The sequence below is a fragment of the Triturus cristatus genome, chromosome 1_2 (genome assembly GCF_964204655.1).
Source record: "Triturus cristatus chromosome 1_2, aTriCri1.1, whole genome shotgun sequence".
Lineage (NCBI taxonomy): Eukaryota > Metazoa > Chordata > Amphibia > Caudata > Salamandridae > Triturus > Triturus cristatus.
In genome coordinates this window covers 474494484-474517943 of record NC_140580.1, presented here as the reverse complement: position 1 = coordinate 474517943, position 23460 = coordinate 474494484, and the positions used below count along the sequence as shown (strand labels likewise).

At 46.2% G+C, this 23460-nt stretch overlaps 1 protein-coding gene across 1 annotated transcript in view; it reads left to right on the top strand.

Annotated features, from left to right (window-relative positions):
* The first annotated feature begins 595 nt into the window (after positions 1 to 595).
* Positions 596 to 23460, top strand: part of PWWP2B (PWWP domain containing 2B) — a 95632-nt gene continuing 72767 nt past the window's right edge. Inside the window, exon 1 of the mRNA XM_085606196.1 lies at positions 596 to 1182. Coding sequence (XP_085462322.1) covers positions 1016 to 1182 — 167 coding nt within the window. The 5' untranslated portion in view covers positions 596 to 1015. The remainder of the gene's footprint in view (positions 1183 to 23460) is intronic.

Sequence of the window (23460 nt, the reverse complement as noted above, 5' to 3'; positions counted from 1 at the left end):
GATAACATAGTATCAAAATGTAAAGTAATCTTTATTGTTCCTTCACCTTCTTAACTCCAGCGAGCACCCCTGCTTCTAGCGCCTATGTGGGTAGGTAGTGATTTATGATTATGTATCCACTATATCTACTAAATCCACGCTTTCCTTTACACTTTACTAGGATTAATTTGTGTCTTTTAAAATAACGGTTACTATGGACACACCAATCATTTTCCATGGCTCCGACTAACTCTCACGATATTTTTTTCAGTTAGTAGGTGTAAAAAGCTGTGCAACGTGCGTTTTTGTCCGTGAAACTTTAAATTACAAGGATTTCAGTTGAAAGTGTTGCTTGAGTTGGATTTTAGGAGTACAAAAAAAGTTGCGTTTTAGAAAGTACTACTCCAATGTGTGAGACTCTTAAATTCCGAGTTGCCACTGCCACCAGCTTTACTCGTGGTCCCACATTATTAAATTCAGTAGTGGCAAAACCGGTTGGTGGTAAGAAATAATATAAATCTTGAGGTAGGCGTGTATCTTAACCATAACACGCCAACCTTATTCTCCCTCTAGCAATAACGTTGACAATTGAGTCATTAACCTAATTTGTTAAACCAGGAACGTCCGTGTGATTTCGAAAAAGGAACACAGCATGTATGGATCTAAACACTAATGCACATTCAAAGCACCTGAGCTTCAGAACGCATAGTTGTTGACGCAACTTCCTGCTCCCCTGTGCGTTGCCTCCAGGGTTGATTTGTGCTTCACAGTTTGCAGCCATGTGTTGCATGGTCCCCTGCACTGTAACCTGCCACCCCCACCCAGAGTAGCTCCCGGAGTGACGTCACGCCCACACCAGCTCTTCCTGTCAGAGGTGACCTCGCCTCCGTGACGTCCCTGCCCCGCCCGGCACCAGTGCCCCGGAGAGCTGGCGAGGCCCCGGGAGCGCAGGAGCAGAAGGAGGAGGAGGCGGGGCGGCAGAGGCCGGCTCCGGAGTGACCTGTCGCCGCCGCCACTTGCACTACACGGGCGGGCCATGGCGACGGGGGAGGAGGAGGCGGCGGGGTGCCTCCGAGCCGGGGAGCTGCGGGTCGGCTCCTGGATCTCGGTGCTGCTGGAGCAAGTCGTGAACGAAGCGCTGGTGGTGAGCTTCCAGTGGGGGCGGCGGAGCTTCAGCGGGATCCTGCTGGAGAGCACGCAGAAGTAAGAGCCCGTGCGCCGCGCATGCAGAGGACTCGCTCGGGGAGCTCGGCCTGCGGGACTCTGATGAGCAGCTGGAAGGTGGCCAGGCCCTAATCCAATTAAAGGGGCTGCTGCTTGCCATGATTAACGAAGCGGTAGTGTGCGCAGGCACCCCACCCCCCTCACCATTACAGCTGAGTGTGCAAGTCACAAGAGCGTGGGGCTCACTTAGTGACGTGCAAAATCTGAAATTGCACTTTACCAGAGCATATTCGCCCCCATCTGTGCTATGTACCGTACCCCTGAGAGAACCCTTCAAACTTATACTCGCCGGTAGCCCAATATTTTTTTCTGAAACTTAAAAAGGGCTATCAAAAAAGAAGGAACGTTAAGAGCCATCAAAATGTGAAATTAAATAAATCATGTTAAAAAAGTGCAACTTGTTAAGTAAAACGTAACATTTGTCGTTGTCGGATATTTGTAAATGGAATTTAGAGGGCGACTTTAAAATCGATATAATACTTAAACAGTGAAATCACAAGTGACTGGGCTTTATGTTTATTCTGGGCGTTTACTGGTTACGTGCAGACTTAAAAAATAATTTAACTTGTGGGAACAATGTTTTATAATTGTGCGGTATGAAGAGGAGACTCTCGGTTTTGCATGCCGAATATATTATTAGCATTCTTAAAACTGTTAGCCAGTGCAGATGCCTCATGGCATAATACACAAATTGGTTTTAAAATCAGGGGTCCCCCCTGGGGGGGGGGGGCGGGGGAGAGACGGAGAGAATTGGACATTACCACCACGTGCTGAATGGACAGGGGGGAGGGGCACGTTGGAGTGCCTTGTTGGACCACCACCCCCGCCATAGGTTAACTAGTGGGGTGTCAGACTTGTCACATGACTAAAACCCCTACTAGACTCAGTGCTACAGAACCTCTCTCGTATCTTCCTTTCACCCCTTTCTTTCCTGTTTCTCTCCTTCTATCAGCCTTTGCCTAATTTCCCTGAAAGCCAAGGTAGAGAGGATTAGCTAAAACATACATTTTACCTTAAGTACCTGTAATCCTCGCATACATACCACGTTTGGCTAACCCTGTGACAGAAATGCTATTGTATCTGTCTATAAAACTAATAAAATAATTTGAAATAAAAAAACAGGGGTACTATATTTCTAAAGTACTTTAACATCGAATGGTGTTACTAAATGCACACTTCTAAAAATGTATGCTAGCAAAATCGGTTGACGTTAGGTGTCACCTGTATGCTAGGAGTTGATACAGTGAGATCATCAGGTCATCCTTTGACCCTTAAGAAGTGGATACCCTGACCACGATGTAAAACAAATATATAATTTTTGCTATACTTAGGAACAAAATTACGGTTTAGGCAACATAAAAAGGTATTGCCATTATCATCCATTATTATTATTTTTTGGGGGGTTTGTTTTTTATTGTAAAGTTAAACATCATACTATATACGATCTGTGTTAAAGCATTACTGTTGGCAGGGCTCGTGCTATGTTCTAAAACAAAAAATGACGGTGCAGGCCAAATGTAATAAAGAGAACCATTTTAGAAATGATTTCTAATTTAATCATCACAGAAACGCAGAACCTGACAAAGTTGCATTGTCTTAAACTTTTTTTTTTTAACGTTGAGCCTTTCAGAAAGTGCAAGCTGTCTGGTTGCAAAAGACTTATTGTCAGTTTACCAAGATCTTAGAGTGGGCTTAAAGTTCACCTGTTGCTTACCACTGATTGACATTTATAGTCCTTCTCATTTGGTAATTTATTGAATGGCTTGCGTCGACCCTCTTGTATTTGTCTCTCCCCTGGAGCATATTCACATTACTTGTCTTTCCACTGGTTACCTTTAGGGAACTACTATTTTTTTATTTTTGCTAAGCCCTCCATAGTAGTGTCTTCCGCTTGTGGTTCCTCCCCCACTCTGTGTTGCTCTTGGCAGTCTGGTTTTCTCCTTGCTGTTCTCATAACCATATGTTATGTTATGTTATCTGGTGTTTTATTGAGCGCTCAGCTACTCAGTGTCCCGGCGCTGTGTACTGCTGGGGAACCCATCCTGGCTTTCCCTGTGAGATGGTCCCTTACTGGGCATCTCCAAGGTGAAGACCAAGCATCCCTGGCGCTGATGGGGCGGTTAGTGGAGATTAAGCAAGCTATTGCCCAGAGTTGCTGAGTGTGATCCATGATTAGAGTAGGCATCGAGGCGAGAATTATCGAGTCCGCTGACCTTGGCCCAAGACCCTGCCTCGTCGGGAATCGAACCCTGGTCCCTGACCGACCTCTGCTTCCGGGTCTGCCGCCTCTAACCAGTGAGCCACACCACTCCACTCCTGTCATCACACACTGTGTTGCTTCCTCCTTGCCTGTTGCCCCCACCCAAGCTTCAATTACCGTCCAGCCCTAACATCTGTGACATTTTTTTATTAAATTGGCTTTTCGCTCTAAAAAAATATTTATTTGTATTTACCAATCCAAGTAGTATCTGCATATCTTGGATCAGTAAATAAAAAAAGAATGCAAATGGCATGTGCATGCTGGCGCACACGTACGTTCTGACGCAGGCACACGCCAGTGGAATGAAGCGACCACCATTGGGCCCTTTTCATTTTTAGGTCTCGCCTGACCCAGTGCATGCGCTGGTCTGGTGAGACTTATTGAGGGGGCTCCAAAAAGTGCTACCAGGCCAGCCTAGAGCTACAGTGCATGGGCGCACGTACCGCGCTTTACCGCAATTACTTGCACGGCCGCTTTGATTTTGCCGCTTGGCATAGCCAATAGGTCTCTTTTGGGACCTTATAAGTATTTAGTTATGCAACTGCTGCATGGCTAAACACCTATAAGGTCCCAAAGGCGAGACCTGTTGGCTATGCCAATGCTTGTTTATGTTGACAGTGCTGCGCGGTTGTATGATGGTCTCAAACACAAAGCGTCTTTACCACACATGCCTTTACTGTGCAAGTTTGTTGTAAAGACATGATGTGCGAAGAGACGTGCATGCTAACCCCTGCGCCAGCCTTGTAAACTGCCCCAAGCCATAAAAATTAACCCCGTGCCCCAAAAACGACCCGACCCCTGCTCTGAGCCCTAAAAACTGCCCCCTACAACCCTAAAGTACCCTTACCCAACACCCCTGCCCTCAGGCCTAAACCTGCCCCAGCCCTTAAAACTGTCCATTTACCCTCGCCCTAAGCCATAAAACTGTCCTCATGCTCTTAAAATGACACCAACCCCAGCCCTCCCCTCCCTGAGCCCTAAAAACGGTCCCTTACACCTGTAAAAGACCCAGCCCCCTTGCCCTGAGCCCTGAAACTGCTCCCTGCCCTGTAAACAACCTCAACCCCCTCCTTTGCCCTAAAAATTACCCCCGCCCTGAATAAATACCCCGATCCCCAAGACCCAGCCCCACTTACCTCACTGCATCCTCTCCCGATCCTTCCTTTTCCTGTCTTCTTGTGTCAGCTCATGCGCTCTGCAAATAGACTGCGCTTCGCCATAACCACGCGTGGTTAAGGCATAAGCGTGGTTAAGGCATGCATGGTTCGGCGTATGGTGGAACGGCACGTGTGGCTGAGCCCGCATTGTTAAGGCCGTTTCCCGTGATGCACAGGACCACTGAAAGTAACTGGCAAAGGCAATAGGTCTCAAAGCCAAGACCTATTGGCTTTGCTAATGCTTTTTTAAATAAACACTTGCATAGTGCATTATTCTTTTCCACATATCTCTGATCATTGAACTGTCTGCTTGATTGACTCATAATCTCTGTGAACTTTGTGGAATTGTACTTTTTGATCAGGATAATGCCAGGACAGTGTTGGGACGGGAATGACACTCGTGGTGCTTACGTGAAATAACTAACTGCATTTGAAGCTGGTATCCTGACTTTACCTTCTCCTAGCTAACACATTAATATAACATGTCCATTGAAGCCTAGACCTATCCATGATGACGATGAGGTCCAGAACCTGCCATGTTACTTAGGAGTGGTGCAGCAAGCATGCCCACTGTTTTGGCATGGGCTAAAGTCCATATTACAAGTTGTTGACGTAGAGCAGTGGTGACAGCATACCGGTTTTTGTATCTTATAGTACTGAACAGACTTTTTTTTTTTCTGGTGCACACTGAGTCCGATTTCAATTGGATAAGTCTTGCTTATATGAAACCCAGACCTTTGAGCTGACATCCTGTGTACTTGTAGAGCATATTTGTGTAAGGTATGCATGGTTGCTAGACTCCATGTTGTGTTACTCTTATGGTTGCTTGGACTAGCGAAATCCATTTTTCATAGCCCTTGCTTTGATATTCTACAAGAAGGAGGATGAAGTACAGCTTTCCCAGGCAGGTGAAGCATATTGCCTGGATTCTTAGAGGTGAATGGAGGCGGCACCTCACACTAAAGTGTGGGAGGATGAGCACAGGTCTACCGTATAAATGTTGCGAGTACCTCTGAGCTGGAGATTGCTGATTTAGTTCTTCCTCAACACTGGTTTATGGTAGGACAATGGGCATGAGTTGGCAGTTTTTTTTTAGGTGCATGTAATTGTCTAGGTAGGGTACCTTTTTGTTTTTATTTTAGTGCTACTTAAGGAAGCTGATGACAGCCAGGTGCAGAGTATTCACCCATTGTTGTACTAGTTTTTGCTACTCCTGCATGGAGCCTACATCAGTACTATCTGCTGTGAGAGCCGCCACCTCCCACAAAGACTGTGTCTGCACTGCGGCCAGAAATATGAAAAGGAACAACCTGAGATTGGTTCCTCGACTTTTAACAGTAGATCAGCATGGAAAAACACTATCGAGATGGTCCATGCCTTGTTATTTTTTCTCAGATTTAGTAGTGTGGGAACTGTAAAAATTGTGTTTAAACACTCTATTAGTTGTGGGGACTGAAGCAATTTGCTAGAGCCCCATAGTTGTATTCTGTAGAACGCTGTAAGTATATGAACCCACATTACTCTGTGTAGTATTTCATTTTGCTGTGCTATTGAAGTACTTCATTGTTTACTAAGGTAAGCATTGGGATATATAGTTATTGTGTCTGTTTTTTAGCTGTTTTAATTCTTTGGGCCGATTACTATCTCGCTGGTAAAGCCCTACGGCTGACTCTGGCCCGTAGAGCTTTCCGAACGACTCGGGCTCTGAGCTACCAAGTACGATGCAATTGCGCACTGACCGACTCTGGCCGTTCGGAGTCCCATTGAAGTCTATGGGAGCCTGTTGTACATTGCATGCAGAGGCTCCCATAGAGAAAAAAGGTAGGTATGGTAAAGGTCTCCCCCTGTTGCCGGGACGCCTCAGTGCCGCCTGCACCGTGCATGCGCCAGTGACCGATTCATAGGGCTACGGGTGAAGGGGGATCGCTACAGGCCCCAAAATATGTTTCCGGCAACTGCGATGTCTCGTCAGGAGCGAGTCTATCTAACTGACCGACGCTCTCATCGTACTTGCTCGCTCAGAAATCTGCCCCATTGCGCAGCGCGAGTCAGCCATGTTGGAGTCATCCGGAAGGCATCGCTGACAGGGATGAGTCGTTCGGAGCGCGAGGCTATATACGCATCGTACTTGCTCCCTTGTACAGCGGTACGAGTCGTTCGGAAAATGGGGCAGCGAGTCGAGCTCGCTCTTGACGGATGTGGTCCATAGCACTTCCGTGCGAGATCGTAATCGGGCCCTAAGTGTCCAAGTCCTGTGATAGCCATCAGTCCGTTAGTGGGTGAGGGATTGGTGGCCCCTCCCTTAGACACAACCCCCCTGGTTCCACCTGTTTGATTCACAATTTGAGGAGCAGAGAGGAAAACCTGGTCCCTGGCCACTTCATCCCCTCTGGGGCGTCCTGGGCCAACTCCATCTTGGTCTGTCAAGCGGAGGGGTGCCCATGTAGCGGGGACTTAATTGCCAAACTTACTGGAGATGTTGCCTACCAAGTTAGATCTAATCCTGGCAAGGTTAAACATTATTGAAACCACAATGTTTGAAATTTTATCCATAACTCAAGAGGTGAGGATGCCCCAGGCCAATCAGTCCTCCTCCCTAGTGCAAACTGACTTGGTTGTCCATGCCCTAGGAGACATCAGCCATCCCTAAGGTGCTCCTGTTCCCCCTTAAAAGGCAGGGATAGTTGGCGGGGACGCCGTCGAGGGGGACCCCATTATCAGTTCCCCTGGTGGCTTAGAACTCTTATATTTCCACTCTACCATCCTGGTCCCAGTACTCTAGACACCCTTGTCTTGCCACCCGACGCAACCCCCTGTGTAATTGATCTGGGGAACGTTGTACATGTATCTAGTTCCTATTCTGAGTCTTAACAGGAATTAAAAAACAGAGTGACCTATTGGTTCCAGAAATGTGTTCAGGGTGGGGGACTCTTTTTGAGGCTATCATCATGGCCTGTAGAGCCAGCTGGGTGGGCAGAGACCGGAAGCTCTGGCCTGGGGATTGCATGGTGGTCGTTTTTAATAACCCTGGAATGGTGACACACATTTTAGCCTCATTATCCCCCCATAAGCCTCTAGATCGGAAAGGCATTGTCGCATTCCCCTTAGGTTTTTTGTGTTTTTTTTTTTTTCACAAACCAGAGCGGGTCTTTTACGGTTATGGATAACCAGACTGGCAGACTCAGGGTTGTTATGGGAGTGCTCAACCGAGTACTGGGCAGTCTGGCTGGGTAAATTTGACTAATTGTTTTGCTCCTCTGTGCAGCCCCGGAACGTGCAACTGACTGGCTTCCATGCTCCCCACCCGCCATTCTTATAAGTCTAACTTTGATCAGGAAGTTACTGTATCCCTTTCTGTAGCCCCTTGGCAGATATCCCGGTGGTAGTGACTCCTGCGCAGAATCAAAAGGACCTAAAAATTGTATCCTGCCACATTGCAGGGCTCTTGGCTAAAATCTCTGATTCCCATCAGGGTGGAGTTTATAACATCCTTTAAGAGTATTTGCTTACAGGAAACATGGGAAGTGAATAACAGGTTTTTCTGTGAAGGTTATAAGACATATTTTCTATCCACATCCTCGGGCAGAGTTAGAGGGGGGTATGATTATATTTTGGGCAGTAGATCTGCGTGGGAAGGTTGTTAACCTGGACAAGAGCATGATGGTAATACAGGGGCTGACGCTATTTCTTCTGGGTGTCCCCCCCCCCTTTAATTCCGGTAGATTTTTACAATGACTGAGAACGTTGAGAAGAGGTCTCCAACATTCACAGCCTAAGGGTAACCCTGAATACCCTGAGGGAGCAGGGTTTTGTGCTTGGTCAGGGGAGGACTGTGCTAGTGGGGGACTTTAACTGCCATCTCTGCATTAGCCCAATGTTGCCAGATGAAAACAGGCCGAGATGCACGGTAACAGAGGGGCTTAATTTTGATCACTCCAAGGAAGGTCAGAAGCTGGGTGAGATTTTAGCCTCCCATATTCTGGTATTCGCCTTGGAAAAGTTGTTTAGCTCGTCCAATCCCAGTGTTGCCCCCTATGTACAAGGGGAGGGGCTGCTCCTCTATCATGTATTTTATATTTATTTTGGCTCCATTGTTTTTGTATAATGCTAATTTTGCTATTGTTCTTAACCCATTTAGCAATCACAACCCTCTTGTCCCGGAACTAGAAGGCCATAGGGACGTTGTGCACCCTGGGGGCAGGACTAGTAGAGGTAATGTTCCTGTGGATCAAGACAGGCGCATAAATTGGGCTCAGGTTTATCCGGTTATTTTTAAAGCTTTCCTCTTCTCCCAGGCGGCGCGAGAGATAGCAATCTGTTTAGATGCTGATATGGATATTCTGCAAGCCTTTGTAGGTGTTACAGATAAGGCAAAGAATCTATTAACTTCCCCCTCAACACAAGCAAGTACGCAAGATCCGAAGCGGTTTGACAGGGAATGCTCTAAATGCTTGCGGCGTTTAAAGTCAGTCTTGAAACAGGTCCCAAGAGACAGGAGCCGGGTGGTTGCCAGTAGGCAGGCCTATAAGCAGGCAGTATGTAAACTCAAGTCGACTTTCCAGGCCCTAGCCCGGGATGAGTTAACCCAAGCCAGTGATTCTAGAAATCCCTCTCTTTTATGGAACGTAGTGAAAAAAAACCTTTTCGCAGATGACACAGAACCAGCTACTTGTACCCACATATCGGAACAAAAGTGGGGAGAACACTTTGCAGGGGGTCTACAATTTTGGCAAGACTGCTGAGATGGAGAGGGTGATGTAAGAGAGCTGCGTTATGATCCCTTGGTCTTTACCTTGGAAGAAGTAACACTAGGTGTCCACAATTTAACCAGAAATTAAGCCCTGGGCCCTGATAGAATCCCGCCCAGGCCTGTTGTGTCTAGACGTAGAGTTATGGGGCCAGCTACTGACTCGGGTACTGAATGATGCTACATGTCATGGGGTGCCGCGATCCTGGTCTTCTGTGGATATAGTATCCGTGTTTTAGAAGGGGGGACATGGTTATCTCGAGTGTTATCGCCCTATCTCTTATAGACGCAGTAGTTAAGGTCCTTGGGATTGTTATACTTAACAGTTTGATGAAATGGTTGGATGCTTAGGGTATTCTGATGGAAATCCAGTACGGTTTCAGGTCTGGCCAGTCTACGTCCGATCAGTGCCTAAATCTGTATTTAATTATTAATAAGTTCACTGTTGCCTGGCTGGAGAGTTTAAATCTGACATTCAAGGACCTCACGTCCGCTTTCAACAGGGTCAAACAAGCTAAACCATGGGCCCTGTTGATCGAGCTAGGAGTGGAGTGTAATATAGTGACTCTCCTGGAAGACTTGCATATGAACACCTCCGCACGTTTCTTGCCCGAAGCGGTAACCACCAGGTCTTTTGTCTTTTCCCCACTAGGAGGGGGGTGTGGCAGGGGTGCATCCTTGCACCATTTTTGTTCAGTCCACTAGTTCCTTGACTTTCGAGGTGGGCCAGCATACAATTAGTAAAGTTTCAGCCTTTCTTTACCTAGGGGTACTTTTTGATGCTAAGAACAACTCTAACAACCTGCTGGAGAGGAAAAGAGCAAAGCTGATTTAATCTATTGTGACATTGGCTTACTTAGCTCATAGGCTGAGTTCATGGTCTCTGCAGGTTTTGCTGAACACATTTTTGTGGCAAATTGTGTCTCAAGTCCTCTATGGTAGTGAGGTCTGGGGCTATGTGAAGACCGACTCAATCTGAATAGTAGAAAACACATTTCTCAGATGATTGGTACAGTTAGCGCGATGCACACCGGCCTGGTCTGTATGTGCTGAGCTTGGAGTAGGATTTCTCGCTGACCTAGTCGCCCATAGCCTCTACTTTGTTGGGTAAAGGTATGGACCGAACAGGACTTCAAACTAAACAGATTTATTCTCTCAGATTGTTTGGCTTTGGATGGTGCATCTAGAATCCCATGGATAGCCTATGTTAAGTCGGTACTTGCGGCTTTGGGGAGAACAGATGCCTATCTCACCCCTTACTCTCTGAGATCACATGATTTAGAGTATAAAGGCACTGTTCTTAGAGTTGGCATCCTTCAACAGCGAAGAAGTAGAAATGTTGAAACCTCTAGTGAGGGGCCATTTGCTTGCAAATTCTGTTCAGGGAATGGAGCAGTATATGGTGCAAGTACCTGCAGGCATGTACGATTTCTTTTGGCCAGGTTCTGTTTCAATCAAATTCAACATTTACTGACCTCTCCTGAGGGCTGGGTGCACTCTGCTGACAAGTTACCCTGCGGCTGCGACAGTAGGTGTCTGCAGGACACCTTACACTTTGTTCTGTTTTGTAATTTTTACAGTTGGCCCAGAAAGAGGCTTCTGTTACCACTGCTAAGGGCCCTGAACTTTGATCAAGCACGTCCTGCTCTTATGTACCTACAACTGCTCCCCAATGAACATGTTTTACTAACTGTATCAAGCTTTTTACCCATGACCCTGCTCGCACGGCCGGTCGCTCCACGCACCGCACGGCTCCCGTGTGTGACCAGGACCTTCACAGCTGCTGTCGCGAGTTCGCCGCTGCTCCTGTGCCCCGTCTGCTCTTGAGTATTTTGTGTTTTTTACTGTGCCCATTATTGTATTTGCTTTGTGCCCTGTGTTTAGCTCTTTTCTGCTGTCTGCACTCCCCGTGACTGTATTTCTCCCGCTCTGTGCGCTTCCCGCCGCTGCTCCCCGGCGGCCCTGCCCCTTTTACTCTTCTGTACCCACTCCCCGACGCCCATTCGCCGCCCCGCTCCCCAGCTGCTCCTCCCTCCCACTTCGCCATTTATGGAGGAGACCGCGCGGACACGCAGCGGGCGCGCCGCTGGCGCGCCAAAGGCAAGCCCGTCTGTGCCCATCCGCGCTTGGACCGCGCCCAGTGCCAGAACCCCTGGCCCCCGCAGGAACCAGGACACCCGACTGAAGTACGACACCGCCGCCCTCAACGCACTAGACACCGGACGACCACCTGCCTGCTATCAAGACACCCCAAGGCGCACCCACGGACCCTTCACCTGTCAAGCCTGCAAATTCACCTGCGTCTGACCCCACCCGCCAAACCAAACCACAACAACAACCGCCTCAAGTGCATCCTCCTCAACACCCGCTCCATAAACAAGCACGCCATCGAACTCTGGGACCTCCTCGACACAACAGCACCTGATGCCGCCTTCCTCACGGAAACCTGGATGAACGCCTCCTCAGCCCCCGACATCACTATAGCCATCCCGGACGGCTACAAAATCACCCGGAAGGACCGCGTCAACAAAACAGGAGGAGGGATCGCCATCATCTACAGAAACTCCATCAGCGTCACGACCAACACCGAAGACACCTTCTCCACCGCCAAACATCTACACTTCCAGATCCACACCGACCCCCCCCCCCCCGACCACCCTCAGAGCAACGCTCATCTACAGACCCCCGGGCCCGCGTACACAATATAGCGAAACCATCGTCGACCTCATCAGCCCGCACTCCGACCTCATCAGCCCGCACGCCCTAGCCTCACCAGAATACATCCTCCTAGGAGACCTGAACTTTCACCTGGAGAAAAACGACAGCACCACCACCACCCTGCTCGACAACCTCGGACTCAAGCAACTGGTGGACACCCCCACCCACCTCGCTGGCCACACTCTCGACGCCATCTTCTCCGCCAGTAACCACGTCCCCTTCAGCCACTCCACCGGACTACACTGGACTGACCACAGCTGCATACACTTCACATTCAAGAAGACTACATCTCACCACCTCACGCATCAGATCCCCCGCAGATGCTGGAGCAAAATCACCACAGACCAGCTTACCACACCACTGAGCCAGAACCCACCAGCCGACACCAACAAACACGATGCAGACCACAACCTCGCACAGTGGATCACCAACTGCGCCAAGGACCTCGCCCCAAGAACCCCTACGGCAAGACCGCCACCAGAAAACCCTCATGGTTCACAGACGCCCTCAAAACCGCAAAGAAATCCTGCCGTACACTCAAAGACCTGGCGCCACAAACAAACAACGGAAAACATGACCGCCCTCAAAAACGCCACCCGCGAATACCATCAGCAGATCCGGGCCACCAAGAGGACATCGTTCAAAGAGCGACTGGACAACAACACCCATAACAGCAAGGAACTCTTCAGCATCGTCCAAGAGCTCTCCAACCCCAACGCCAGCAACAAAAACGTCACCCCTTTGAAAGACCTCTGCAACTCCCTCGCCACGTTCTTCCACCGCAAGAATGCAGATATACACGACAGCTTCGGACCCCAAACTCCACCTCCGGACACCAAACCAGCGACCCCCACCCCACCACCACCAGCTCTTGGACCCCCATCAGCAGTGAAGACCCCATCCACGTCATGAACACCATCCACTCTGGCTCCCCCTCTGACCCATACCCCCATCACATCTTCAACAAAGCCGACACCACCATCGCACACCACCTGCGGAACGTCATAAACAGCTCCTTCAAGCCAGCAACCTTCCTGAGAGCTGGAAACACGCAGAGATCAACGCCCTCCTGAAGAAACCCACAGCGGACCCCAAGGACCTCAAGAACTTCCACCCCATCTCTCTTCTCCCCTTCCCGGCTAAAGTCCTCGAAGACCGTCAACAAACAGCTGACTGCTTTCCTCGAGGCAAACAACTCGCTCGACCCTTCCCAGTCCGTATTTCGAGCCAACCACAGCACCGAGATCGCCCTCATCGCAGCCACTGACGACATCAGAACCCTGATGGACAACGGAGAAACAGCCGCCCTCATCCTCCTAGTCCTCTCGGCAGCCTTTGACACAGTCTGCCACCGCACCCTAATACACCGCCTCGACAACACTGGAATCCAAGGAAAGGCCCTGGAATGGGTCACTTCATTCCTCTCTGGCAGAACCCAGAGAGTCCGCCTCCCCCCCCCCCCCCCCCTTCCGCTCCGCGGCCACCGAGATCATCTGCGGCGTGCCTCAAGGATCCTCACTCAGTCCAATGCTCTTCAATATCTACATGAGCCCCCTCGCCACAATCGCACGAAAACTCAACATCATCTCCTACGCCGACGACACCCAGCTGATACTCTTCCCTCACCAAGGACCCAGCCATCGCCAAAACCAACCTTCAGGAGGGTATGAAAGAGGTAGCAGAATGGATGAAGCACAGCCGTCTTAAGCTCAGCTCGGACAAAACGGAGGTCCTCATCCTCCGACAATCCCCATCTGCCTGGGACGACTCCTGGTGGCCCTCGGCGCTGGGCACCGCACCGACACCCACGGACCACGCACGCAACCTGGGATTCATCCTGGACTCCTCCCTCACAATGACCAAATAAGTCAACGCCGCCTCATCCTCATGCTTCACCACCCTGCGCATGCTTCGGAAGATCTTCCAATGGATCCCCACAGAAACCAGAAGAACAGTCACCCAGGCCCTCGTCACCAGCCGGCTGGACTACGGGAACGCCCTATACGCAGGAACCACTGCCAAACTTCAGAATCGCCTCCAGCGCATACAGAACGCCTCCGCACGACTCATTCTCAACATCCCACGCCACATATTCAACCCACCTGAGGAACCTCCACTGGCTCCCCGTCAACAAAAGAATCACGTTCAGACTGCTCACCCACGCACACAAAGCGCTCCACAACATGGACCTCGTATACCTCAACGGCCGCCTCTCGTTCTACACCCCCACCCGCCAGCTTCGCTCCACCAGCCTCGCCCTCGCCATCGTCCCACGGATTCGCAGAACCACCACCGGGGGAAGATCATTCTCCTACCTGGCAGCGATGACCTGGAACTCCCTCCCCATTTACCTACGACTGACCCAGGACCATCTCAGCTTCAGGAAGCACCTCAAGACCTGGCTCTTCGAGCAGTAGCAGTGCTCCCCCCCAGCACCTTGAGACCCTCACGGGTGAGTAGCGCGCTCTATAAATGGAAATGATTGATTTTACAGGCAGCTCTGGCATCAAGACTCTCGAGGCCTGACTAACGATCTTGTGTTTATAGTTGATATCAAGCTTTTAATTTTGTTTTTACTCTGCATTTTGTTTTTTATGCTATTGTGTTCTGTCTTATTTATACTTTCTTACTTTTGTAATGTATGCTGCACTTTTTTTGGTCTCTTTGTCTGACCAAATAAACATTTTATGATGATGATCCTTGTCCACAAGGCTGTACTCCTGTTTCAATAAATGTATGGCGCGGTAAATGCCTACAATCTTTTAAAAGAACAGGACAAATGCAAAAGACATACATGATAGATTCCTCCAATTTTTTTTACACCTTCTGCAGATCTTGTCTATACTATAGACAGACCATTTCAGGACAAAGTCGGAAAAGTGGTGGGAAAGCAGTCATGACGGTAAACCATAAGCTTCCACTTTAGAAACTTTGAATAGCAGCAGTCTAGATACGACTGACAAGCTAAGCTGCTGTAAGAACTGATGACCATCCATACATTTGACCGTTTCACCAGTGTGTCTTTGTCTTGTTTCAAAGAGAATTCCCGCATGTTGATATTTGTATGCTTCTTGAATTCGCCCAACGACACAGGTGTAATAATCCAGAGGATAAGAACTTGAAGGTTTTATTAACCTCTGTGTAAAAAGTCTGTTAAATTCCTATAGGGACTAGAAATTTTGAACCATTGCAAGTCATGAAAAGTTCCTTCACTAGCCATTTTTAATTTAAAACACATTTTTACATACGAGCCTTGTTTGGTAATAGCTTGCCTAATGAGGCTGAATTCTAGTCTCACTTGTGCTGGAGATGCATTTTGTGGAAAGCGATACTTAAAAGTGCTTGCATTTACTCAAGTATTTCTACTTCACACCCACATATGACTTCACATCCATATGAAATGGTTAGGAGTTGATGACCCTCAGTATAGGCAGCAAGGTTTGTCCTCCTAAAAACTTATACAAAGATAAACAAGCTGAGGTCAATGCCCAAGCCTTTACTCTGATTGGTTCTTTGTGTGCAGAAAAGTGCCCTTTGTATTTAAATTCTGTTTAGTGGAAAAGTATGTGGTTATTTAAAAACCAGAGCCCAGATTTCTTGGTTGAGATTAATTTAAAGTTTTAGTTAGTGTATTTACATCATATTTATAAGCCTTTGAAGACCAACTTTTGTCTTGCTCACTATGACATTGTCCTCATAGAATAAACGCTGTCATGTGTTTTCCTCCCAATTTTGGCGAGTGAGGTTTAGCTTTGTCCAAGTCAATTGCTAGATAAGATATGTAGATGTTGCACAGGGCAGGTACCGAAACACGTCCTTATTTCCTCCTGTCACCAATTGTTACCCAGACCCATGTTTCAGTATGAAGCAGGTAGAGTCCTCCCAAAAGCTTCTCTGGTATTCCTCCTGCGGCGAGTTTTTGCCAAAGCATGTTTCGGTCTACATAATCAAAAACCACCTTAAACTCCACAAAATGGCTGTGTAGTGTAATATTGGCTTTAAAGCTTCTGCCCATCATAAACAATTCTGTCAGACTGGAAATTATCCCCATTCCCGGTCAAAAGCCAGTCTGATTATAAAGTATTTGATGTAGCTCCTCTGCCTGTAAGTTATGATCATGTAAAGCCAGGCAAACTATTTTGCTTCATTATCTAGCAGAGCGATTAACCTAGAGTTGATTTGCAATCCCCTTTATGTATTTGATGCGATATCGCCTCATACAAAGATGCAAGTGCTAGTTTCTGTTAGTTTTTCATAGCGTAATTAAATCCTTTTTGAAGAGAACTTGGAGCACACAATTTGGGCCGGGGGCTCTGTCATATCTGCTTTTTTGAATCATTTTTTGGAGTTGTGCAAGCAGTGTAGATAGAGCAATGTGTCTGCAATGTTCCGCTTCTAGCAATTTCCTCTCAATGGTATTGGTAGTGTATTTGCTGAATGGCCAGGAGGAGGAAGTTCGATCCCCGTGCCGTAGCCTAAATATTGTGATGCAGTATAGTGAGTTGAAAGGTGGATTTCCCTCACCAACTCTGTGATGTTTGTATTATGAGCTCTCCTTTCAAGGTTGATAGCAATATTTCAACATTCTCTGGATTTTTTTAATCTCTACTTGCATAGAGGATCTTTGCCCACAATTGATTATGCACCCTTCTGGCCGACCAGACTGCTCTGTTATGTTCTTGCCTTGATTTTCTGAATAAAACTACTTTGCCCAAGTTGTTTTGAGTTTTATTGTAGGCCCTTATATAATTGTTTTTACTTCCTTTTCAGCTCCAGTGTAAACCATTTTGATTTGTGACATCAAGCCCAACTGTCGAGTGTTATTCAGGAAGAATTGGGATGTTGTTTTTTTAGTATCGTTTCTATAAAGGACCGTAAGCTTGAATGGAGTTGATCCCGGGCTGCTGTACTGTTACTGATAATGTCTCACAATCTGTCATTATTTCATTTGACAGGGGTACACCCCATTTTTCACAAGAGGTTTTATCACGCCTCTTACTGGTATGACCACCTGATCTGGGACCTTCCATTCAAGATCCTGGATTGCATGTTGGTCTTCTTTATGACCTTGAAGGGGGAGGTTTGAATTAAAATCGCATGAAAGTATGTATTTAGAATTATAATGCTCTGCTTGTAGATCTATCAATAGGGGTTTATTTTGGCCATGATATCATATTTCTCCTTTGCAGCAGGATTAATATAGATGTTTAAAACAATTACTTTATTCACAGTGTGCGACCACTTCTGAAATTTCACAGCATGAACCCATGGCGTATCTAATTGTATTGAGTGGCCTAATCCTTTATTTCTGAGATGTAGATGGTCAAAACACCCTTTGAGTGCTCTTTTGCCTTAATTTTTTCTGGAAAGTTGTTAAATTCTTTATATCCTAGTTAGGGGATGGGCAGTTGGGCCCAAGTGTCCTATAGTAAAATTAAATGAAAGGCTTTTTAAAATGCCATTGCTGTTTGTCTTTTAACAGATTTGCCAGACCACCCACCTTCCACAAACAGAAAAGTTAATGTTCAAACATTTGCATATCCTTTGGTTGGCTTGTTACCTTGTCCCTATTTCTTTTCATTGGCTGACTGAGAAGGGCGGCGGATAGCTAAGTCCCATAAGTTTGTTCAGTATCAGGACTATCTTTCTTGACATTAGAACCTCCTCCTTCAGTGGACCATTGCCTCCCATGACAACTTTTTTTCTATTGGGTTTTTCAAGATAAAAGGACAATTTTTAAAGGTTAACTGAATAAAGAATCACAATGTTATTAAAGACAAGGAGGCTAGCATTAGGCATAATATTTTATTCACTCCTGAGCAGCAACACTTAAAAGCTTCATGAACCAGAACACAAAAACACATCACAATAAAATAGAATCTTCAATCCCAAAGTAGTCCTTGTCCTCTATATCCTTCCTCCTTTTGTTTTTCTTCTACATCATTCTTTCTTCTCCTCTTGGCCTCTCCACTCTTCTCTTAATTTTCTTTAAAAAACAAATCCACTTTATCCTTCTGTTTCTTGACAAGCTTCCTTTGTAAAATCATTATTAAAGTACACTGTACTTCTTCTTTGACCTTCTAAACATTACTGTCTCATAACATGAGCAGTGCACCTGCTTCCTTCATTACTGACTTCACCCATCTTGCAATCATCGCATTTGTTACGCCTATAAATGGTTTTACTTAAGAAATCAACAGCTGATCCACTCCAGCATATCCTTTCTCCATCATCCTAGATTCAAATTACTTTATACACTTTCTTTGGGACTGCTTATGAGATTGAAGATCCGGTTTTATTGTGATGTGGTTTTGTGTTCTAGTTCTTGAAGCTTTTAAGTGTTGCTGCACAGAAGGAGTAAATAAAAGATTATGCATAATTCTAGCCGTCTGTCTTGCCATAAAATGTGAAGCTGGTCCTAGATGCATTAGTTGTTCCCCAAGCCCCCCCCCCCCCGCCCCCCCTCAGTTGGGTTGTTTATCAGCAGGAAGGGGTAGACTTGTCTTGTGAATTTAGTGATGTTTAATCTCCATTCTCTGAAATGCCTGCTCTTTGCATGGATGTCTGCGGCTTTCTCTTCTGATGTCTAGTTTATCAAAGTTTATTGAATTTTTGGGAAACCACATAGGACAATTAATTCAATATTGGAGGAATTCATATGCCTTAGTGATGGAAGGGACTTGATCAGTTTAATAATATTCACCGACACTCAATTCAATATGTCATGTTGCCCTCCTGAGACTTATTCAGGTGTCAATAAAAGCTTTGTGATTTTTGATTGCGTTGATTCACCGCAATTCCTGTACGATTGTTGCTCTAAATTAGTGCCTTTATTGGAATCTGTGGCTCTAATTCTGAGAGTAGTAAGCATATGATTCTACTCGCTTCTGATTATGCCAGCAACTGGAATTTTGTAGATGGCCATGACTTTGGTTACTTATAATGCTGTTTTCAATCTTGCCAACATAATCCACCTAATTATTCATTCCTGATTGACCTTTGGGCACTATGGCAAGGAGGAGTTTTTTCATTCTAGTACAGTTCGATTTGTTTAAAGTTTGTTTCTACTGGCCCACTCCTAGCTATCATGGGATTTGAGTCCATGGAATCTGTCACCCCTCCTTCTTCCTCCTGATTGGGTTGATTTTTACTTTTTATCTCCACTTGCGGACTCCTTTTTATTGTTTCATTTGGAATTATGGATCCTGGAACATGTGATATATAGGTGGTTATTCTGAACTTTGGGGGGAGGTTTACTGGTTGTTAGCTAATTCTCTCTGTCTCCCATTTTGGTACTGCCAGCATATCCAGGGGTTTGCTATTAATGCTGTCTAGCAAACTCCTTTTGTTTTTGTCTCTCTTTTGGTGCTTTGTTGCCGTTCAAGCTTGGATCCTCTTGAGCTTTTTCCAACGACCTTTCACTGTTTGTAATTGTTAATAATTTATTTGTTATAACGGTTTGCCAGTTGCCTGATGGTTCGCCATTATGTGTTGATGTGGGCAAATTAACCAAGATGACCACCAAGTCTACAAATATGTTTTGCTTAACCTCATCGCTGCTTATGACGGAGTGGTTCCGTCATGCGCGTCGGTCGCGCTGTGCGTATGACGGAACCACTCCGTCACGGCCCCGCCCGCTCAATGGAACCTTCAGCACGGCGCGGTAATCCGCGCCGCGCTGAAGGGGTTAAGAATCTCTTTAGTTGATTTATTGGTATTCGATGATGTTGACGTTTTTAGAGGAGAATTGGAAAATCTTTTTCACGATGAATGACTGCAGTGCATATCATTAGATGTTTATCTATTGGTTTGCAATGTGCTTTTAAGCATCTTTCTGCTAATCTCAACTGATTTTGATTGAGAAAACGTAAATTTATTTTTTAATTCAATGGTTAGTGATTGCAATACTTCTAGTAGAGAGCATCATTTGTCAACCAAGGTGGCGCACAAGCTTGGATTTGACTGCAAATCAAACTTTGCAGTAAGGCTGGTTACTTGATTGCTGAAGTTTTAAAGTTTGGCATCGATGTTTGTGACAAGAAAAGGCCAGCATATTTAATAGGTCATCTTGAGTGTCCAGGTCAAGGTGTCAGTTATGGCTTGAAAATGTTCAACAGAGAGGAACAATAGTTGGATTTTTATTCCTGTGTATAGAGGCACATGGAGATATACATTTTGGTGTCTCTACATCGGATTCATTCTTCCCTTACTCTCAAGTTATCTGTCAGCTTATTGAAAGTGTCTATGGAATTATCCAACCTATCCTGAGGGATTGACTGGGTGTTTGGCTACTGGTTGGATTTGGTGTTCCCTGAATCTCCTTCTCTCACTGTTGTAATTGCCCCCCCCCCCCCCCCATCTAGCCTGTGGACTACTATGTTGAAATTCCTGTCCTCTCAGTATGTTTTGACTGGGAACTATTTACCGCTCATGGGGCTTCTGTAGTGCTAGCTGGTATCGCAGTCGGCACTGGTGAGATGATCTGCGCAGATACAGTGGAAGCAAAATTAGAGATTTTTTGAATGGCTGTTTCCCCAGTCAAACTTTGGAGAGGGTATACTTCATTTTGTCCAGCAAATAGTAGGTGGTCACTTCAAGCTTTTGTTCTCCTGTTTTCCTTTGGTACATTGAAGATGGGCCATTTATCGTTGCTACGGGTTTATCGGTGACCAATTATATGACCCCCGCCACCCTGTCAAAAGTCACTGATGCTTTGACGGTCTTCTACTTCTCCCCCTTTTTTCCCTAGTCTTAGGAACTGTCTTCCAGGAGTCAACTAGGGACCTCCGCTTCGTATGAAGTTGGAGTTGACCAAGCACTCGTGACTTTCTCCTTCCCAAGTCTCTGTCTCTTGTGCTGTCTCGTGCTGCAATTCCATGTGGGACTTTGTGCAGCTTGCAGTAGCTTGTGCAATTGGTAATATGCTCTTTACTACGGAAGGGAGGAATACCAGGGCTGGGCATGGTAGAGGTGCTGGGGAGGATCAAGCATAGAGCCCCTTGGGTCTTGGGGCCAGTGGGCTTGATTATGACTGCGCCAGAGCCACAGACTTTAACCTAGCCTCCTTCCCAAGCTGGGAGGCTTTTACTTCACTCGCAGATGGCCACCGTTCACCCTTCTGTCTTCTGGGCCTCTTCTCTTCTCCTCTCGCCAGCACCATACACCAAAGCACCTGCTTCCCGATGGCTAAGTGGGTGGCGTTGGTGATGTTTGATCAGGAAGATTGAGGTCTGTGGTCCTAGCCACATTAATTGAAGTGTGGTTTCGCCATAGTCGGGCTGCTGGCATCCTGGGTGGGCGAACAGGTGCAAAGGCAACCAGCAGTTTCAGCATCTCACGCCCTACATGCGTCTGCTCATCTCTCACTCCAGGTGCTGCTCAGGCACTCAGCTTCTCTGGACTTGACACCTGCTGGGGAGGATTGTGGTGATGCTGTGGATGTATGATGCTTCCAGTGCGTATGATGGGAGGCTGTAAGTATCGAAGGCACAAGCCACATCAGCTCCTGGGCTGACTGCTTTTGCCCTCCATGCGGCAACACCTTCTATTCTCTGCCCCTTGGGGCCCTAACACTGCCTCAGGTGAGTCTACCTGAATCCCCCAGTGCATGTGGCATGCTGTATGTCACCATCCCTCTAATACTACGGCCATTTATATTAATATCCTTCTCCTTGGGATCTAACCTCCCTTTCCGAATTCCAGTTCGTTCTTGAAAATGGAAACAATAATTTGTGTGTCATAGACAGAAGAAAAACGTTTGAAACCAAATATATGGACTAGGGCTGCTGATGGGGAGGTGTAGGTATATATGGAGTCTGGCTCAGGGAAGACCTGGAGGGACTCTTTGGTGTAAGCAAAAGAGGAGGAAGGGATAAAATAAAATGAATTGTGTCGGAGTCCTGAGATGCAATTATCTTTTGATTCACTACGGTGGGGTGGAGCACTGTAAGCTTGATAAAATTGCTAAAGATAGGTTTGAGAGTAGGACTAGCTGACTAGGTGGGGGCATACATTCTTTTTAAGACATTGGGAGAGGATGGTTCTTAAATGAAGTTTTTAATAATGTGAAGTTACTTGAAAGTTAAGGGAGAATAACATAACCATAAGGAGAGTTAAGATGGTAATTGTATATGTGAAGTAAGATTAATAAATAGTTGCACATTTTGTGAGTCCTGTCATAGTGTACAGTAGAGAAACCCTCAGAGATGGCAACAGATATTCAGACAAAAAAAGTCAAATTTAACCATGTTTTAGAAAGAAATGTTGCATCAGGCTTATTACAGTTAATGAAGTTCCTGAAATATAGACTGAGCTTTGGGAGCAATCTAACATTTATCAGAAATTAGTGCGTGTGGCCTTCAGAACAGCCACCTTATGGTGTTAAAGGAATAATGTATATTAACATGTCTTTCTGATTGCACCTGTTGAGCTGGTCCACATTATCAGTAATAACAGATTTGGGGCAAGGATACTAATGGCCCTGCACAAGCTCACCTCCTAGACAGGTGCCCAGCCAAGTTGATACATAGAAAATACATTAGGTTTTCGTAGGGTGTTAATTTTAACAATAGCTGTCAAATAATGCATGTGTATAAATTGCATAGATTTTCAATCCAGTTAATTTAAGGCATACCGTCACATCAAAAACCATTGTTACTGCAATAATACATAATTTTCATCAAGTTTCATAACACCATGAGAATATACACACGCAGAAGGTTTAAATCCCCTCATGCTTAACACCCTCAAAACAGAATTTCTTTTGATTGTCCCCACAATCTTTCGACCACTGTAGAAGATTTGATCAAACAACAAACGGCTCTCATCTGCTCCCCCCTCCCATTATTGAATCTACTCGATCTTTAGCCATTATTCTCGACAAACATCTTAACATGCAAGATCATATCAGTGCAGCGATCAGAGGAGCCAATCACCAGATTAATATCCTAAGAAAAATCAAAACCTTAACTCTGTGAATTTTTAATTAGCTCTACAATCTCTGAACATCTTCAGATTAGATTACAGGAGTGCCACTGTTGCTGGCCTTTCCCAAAGTAAAGTTGGCCCAGTTAAAGGCCACATTGAACTCAGCAGCCAGATTCATAGCAGGCACCAGGAGAATAGATCACATTACTCCAGACTTAAAACATCTCAATTGGCTCCTGTTTGAAGCTAGAATCCAATTAAAGATAGCTTGCCTGATGCACACTTCCCTCCACCACAATACTCCTGTATACTTGGCCAAACAATGTGAGTTATCCGGGGGCAGGCGTTTCCTAAGGAGCACTGACTCCCTTCTATGGAAACCACAGAAGTTTAAAAAACAAATAATTAATTACCGCTCCTTCTCTGGCCTTGCCCCTAGAATTTGGAAC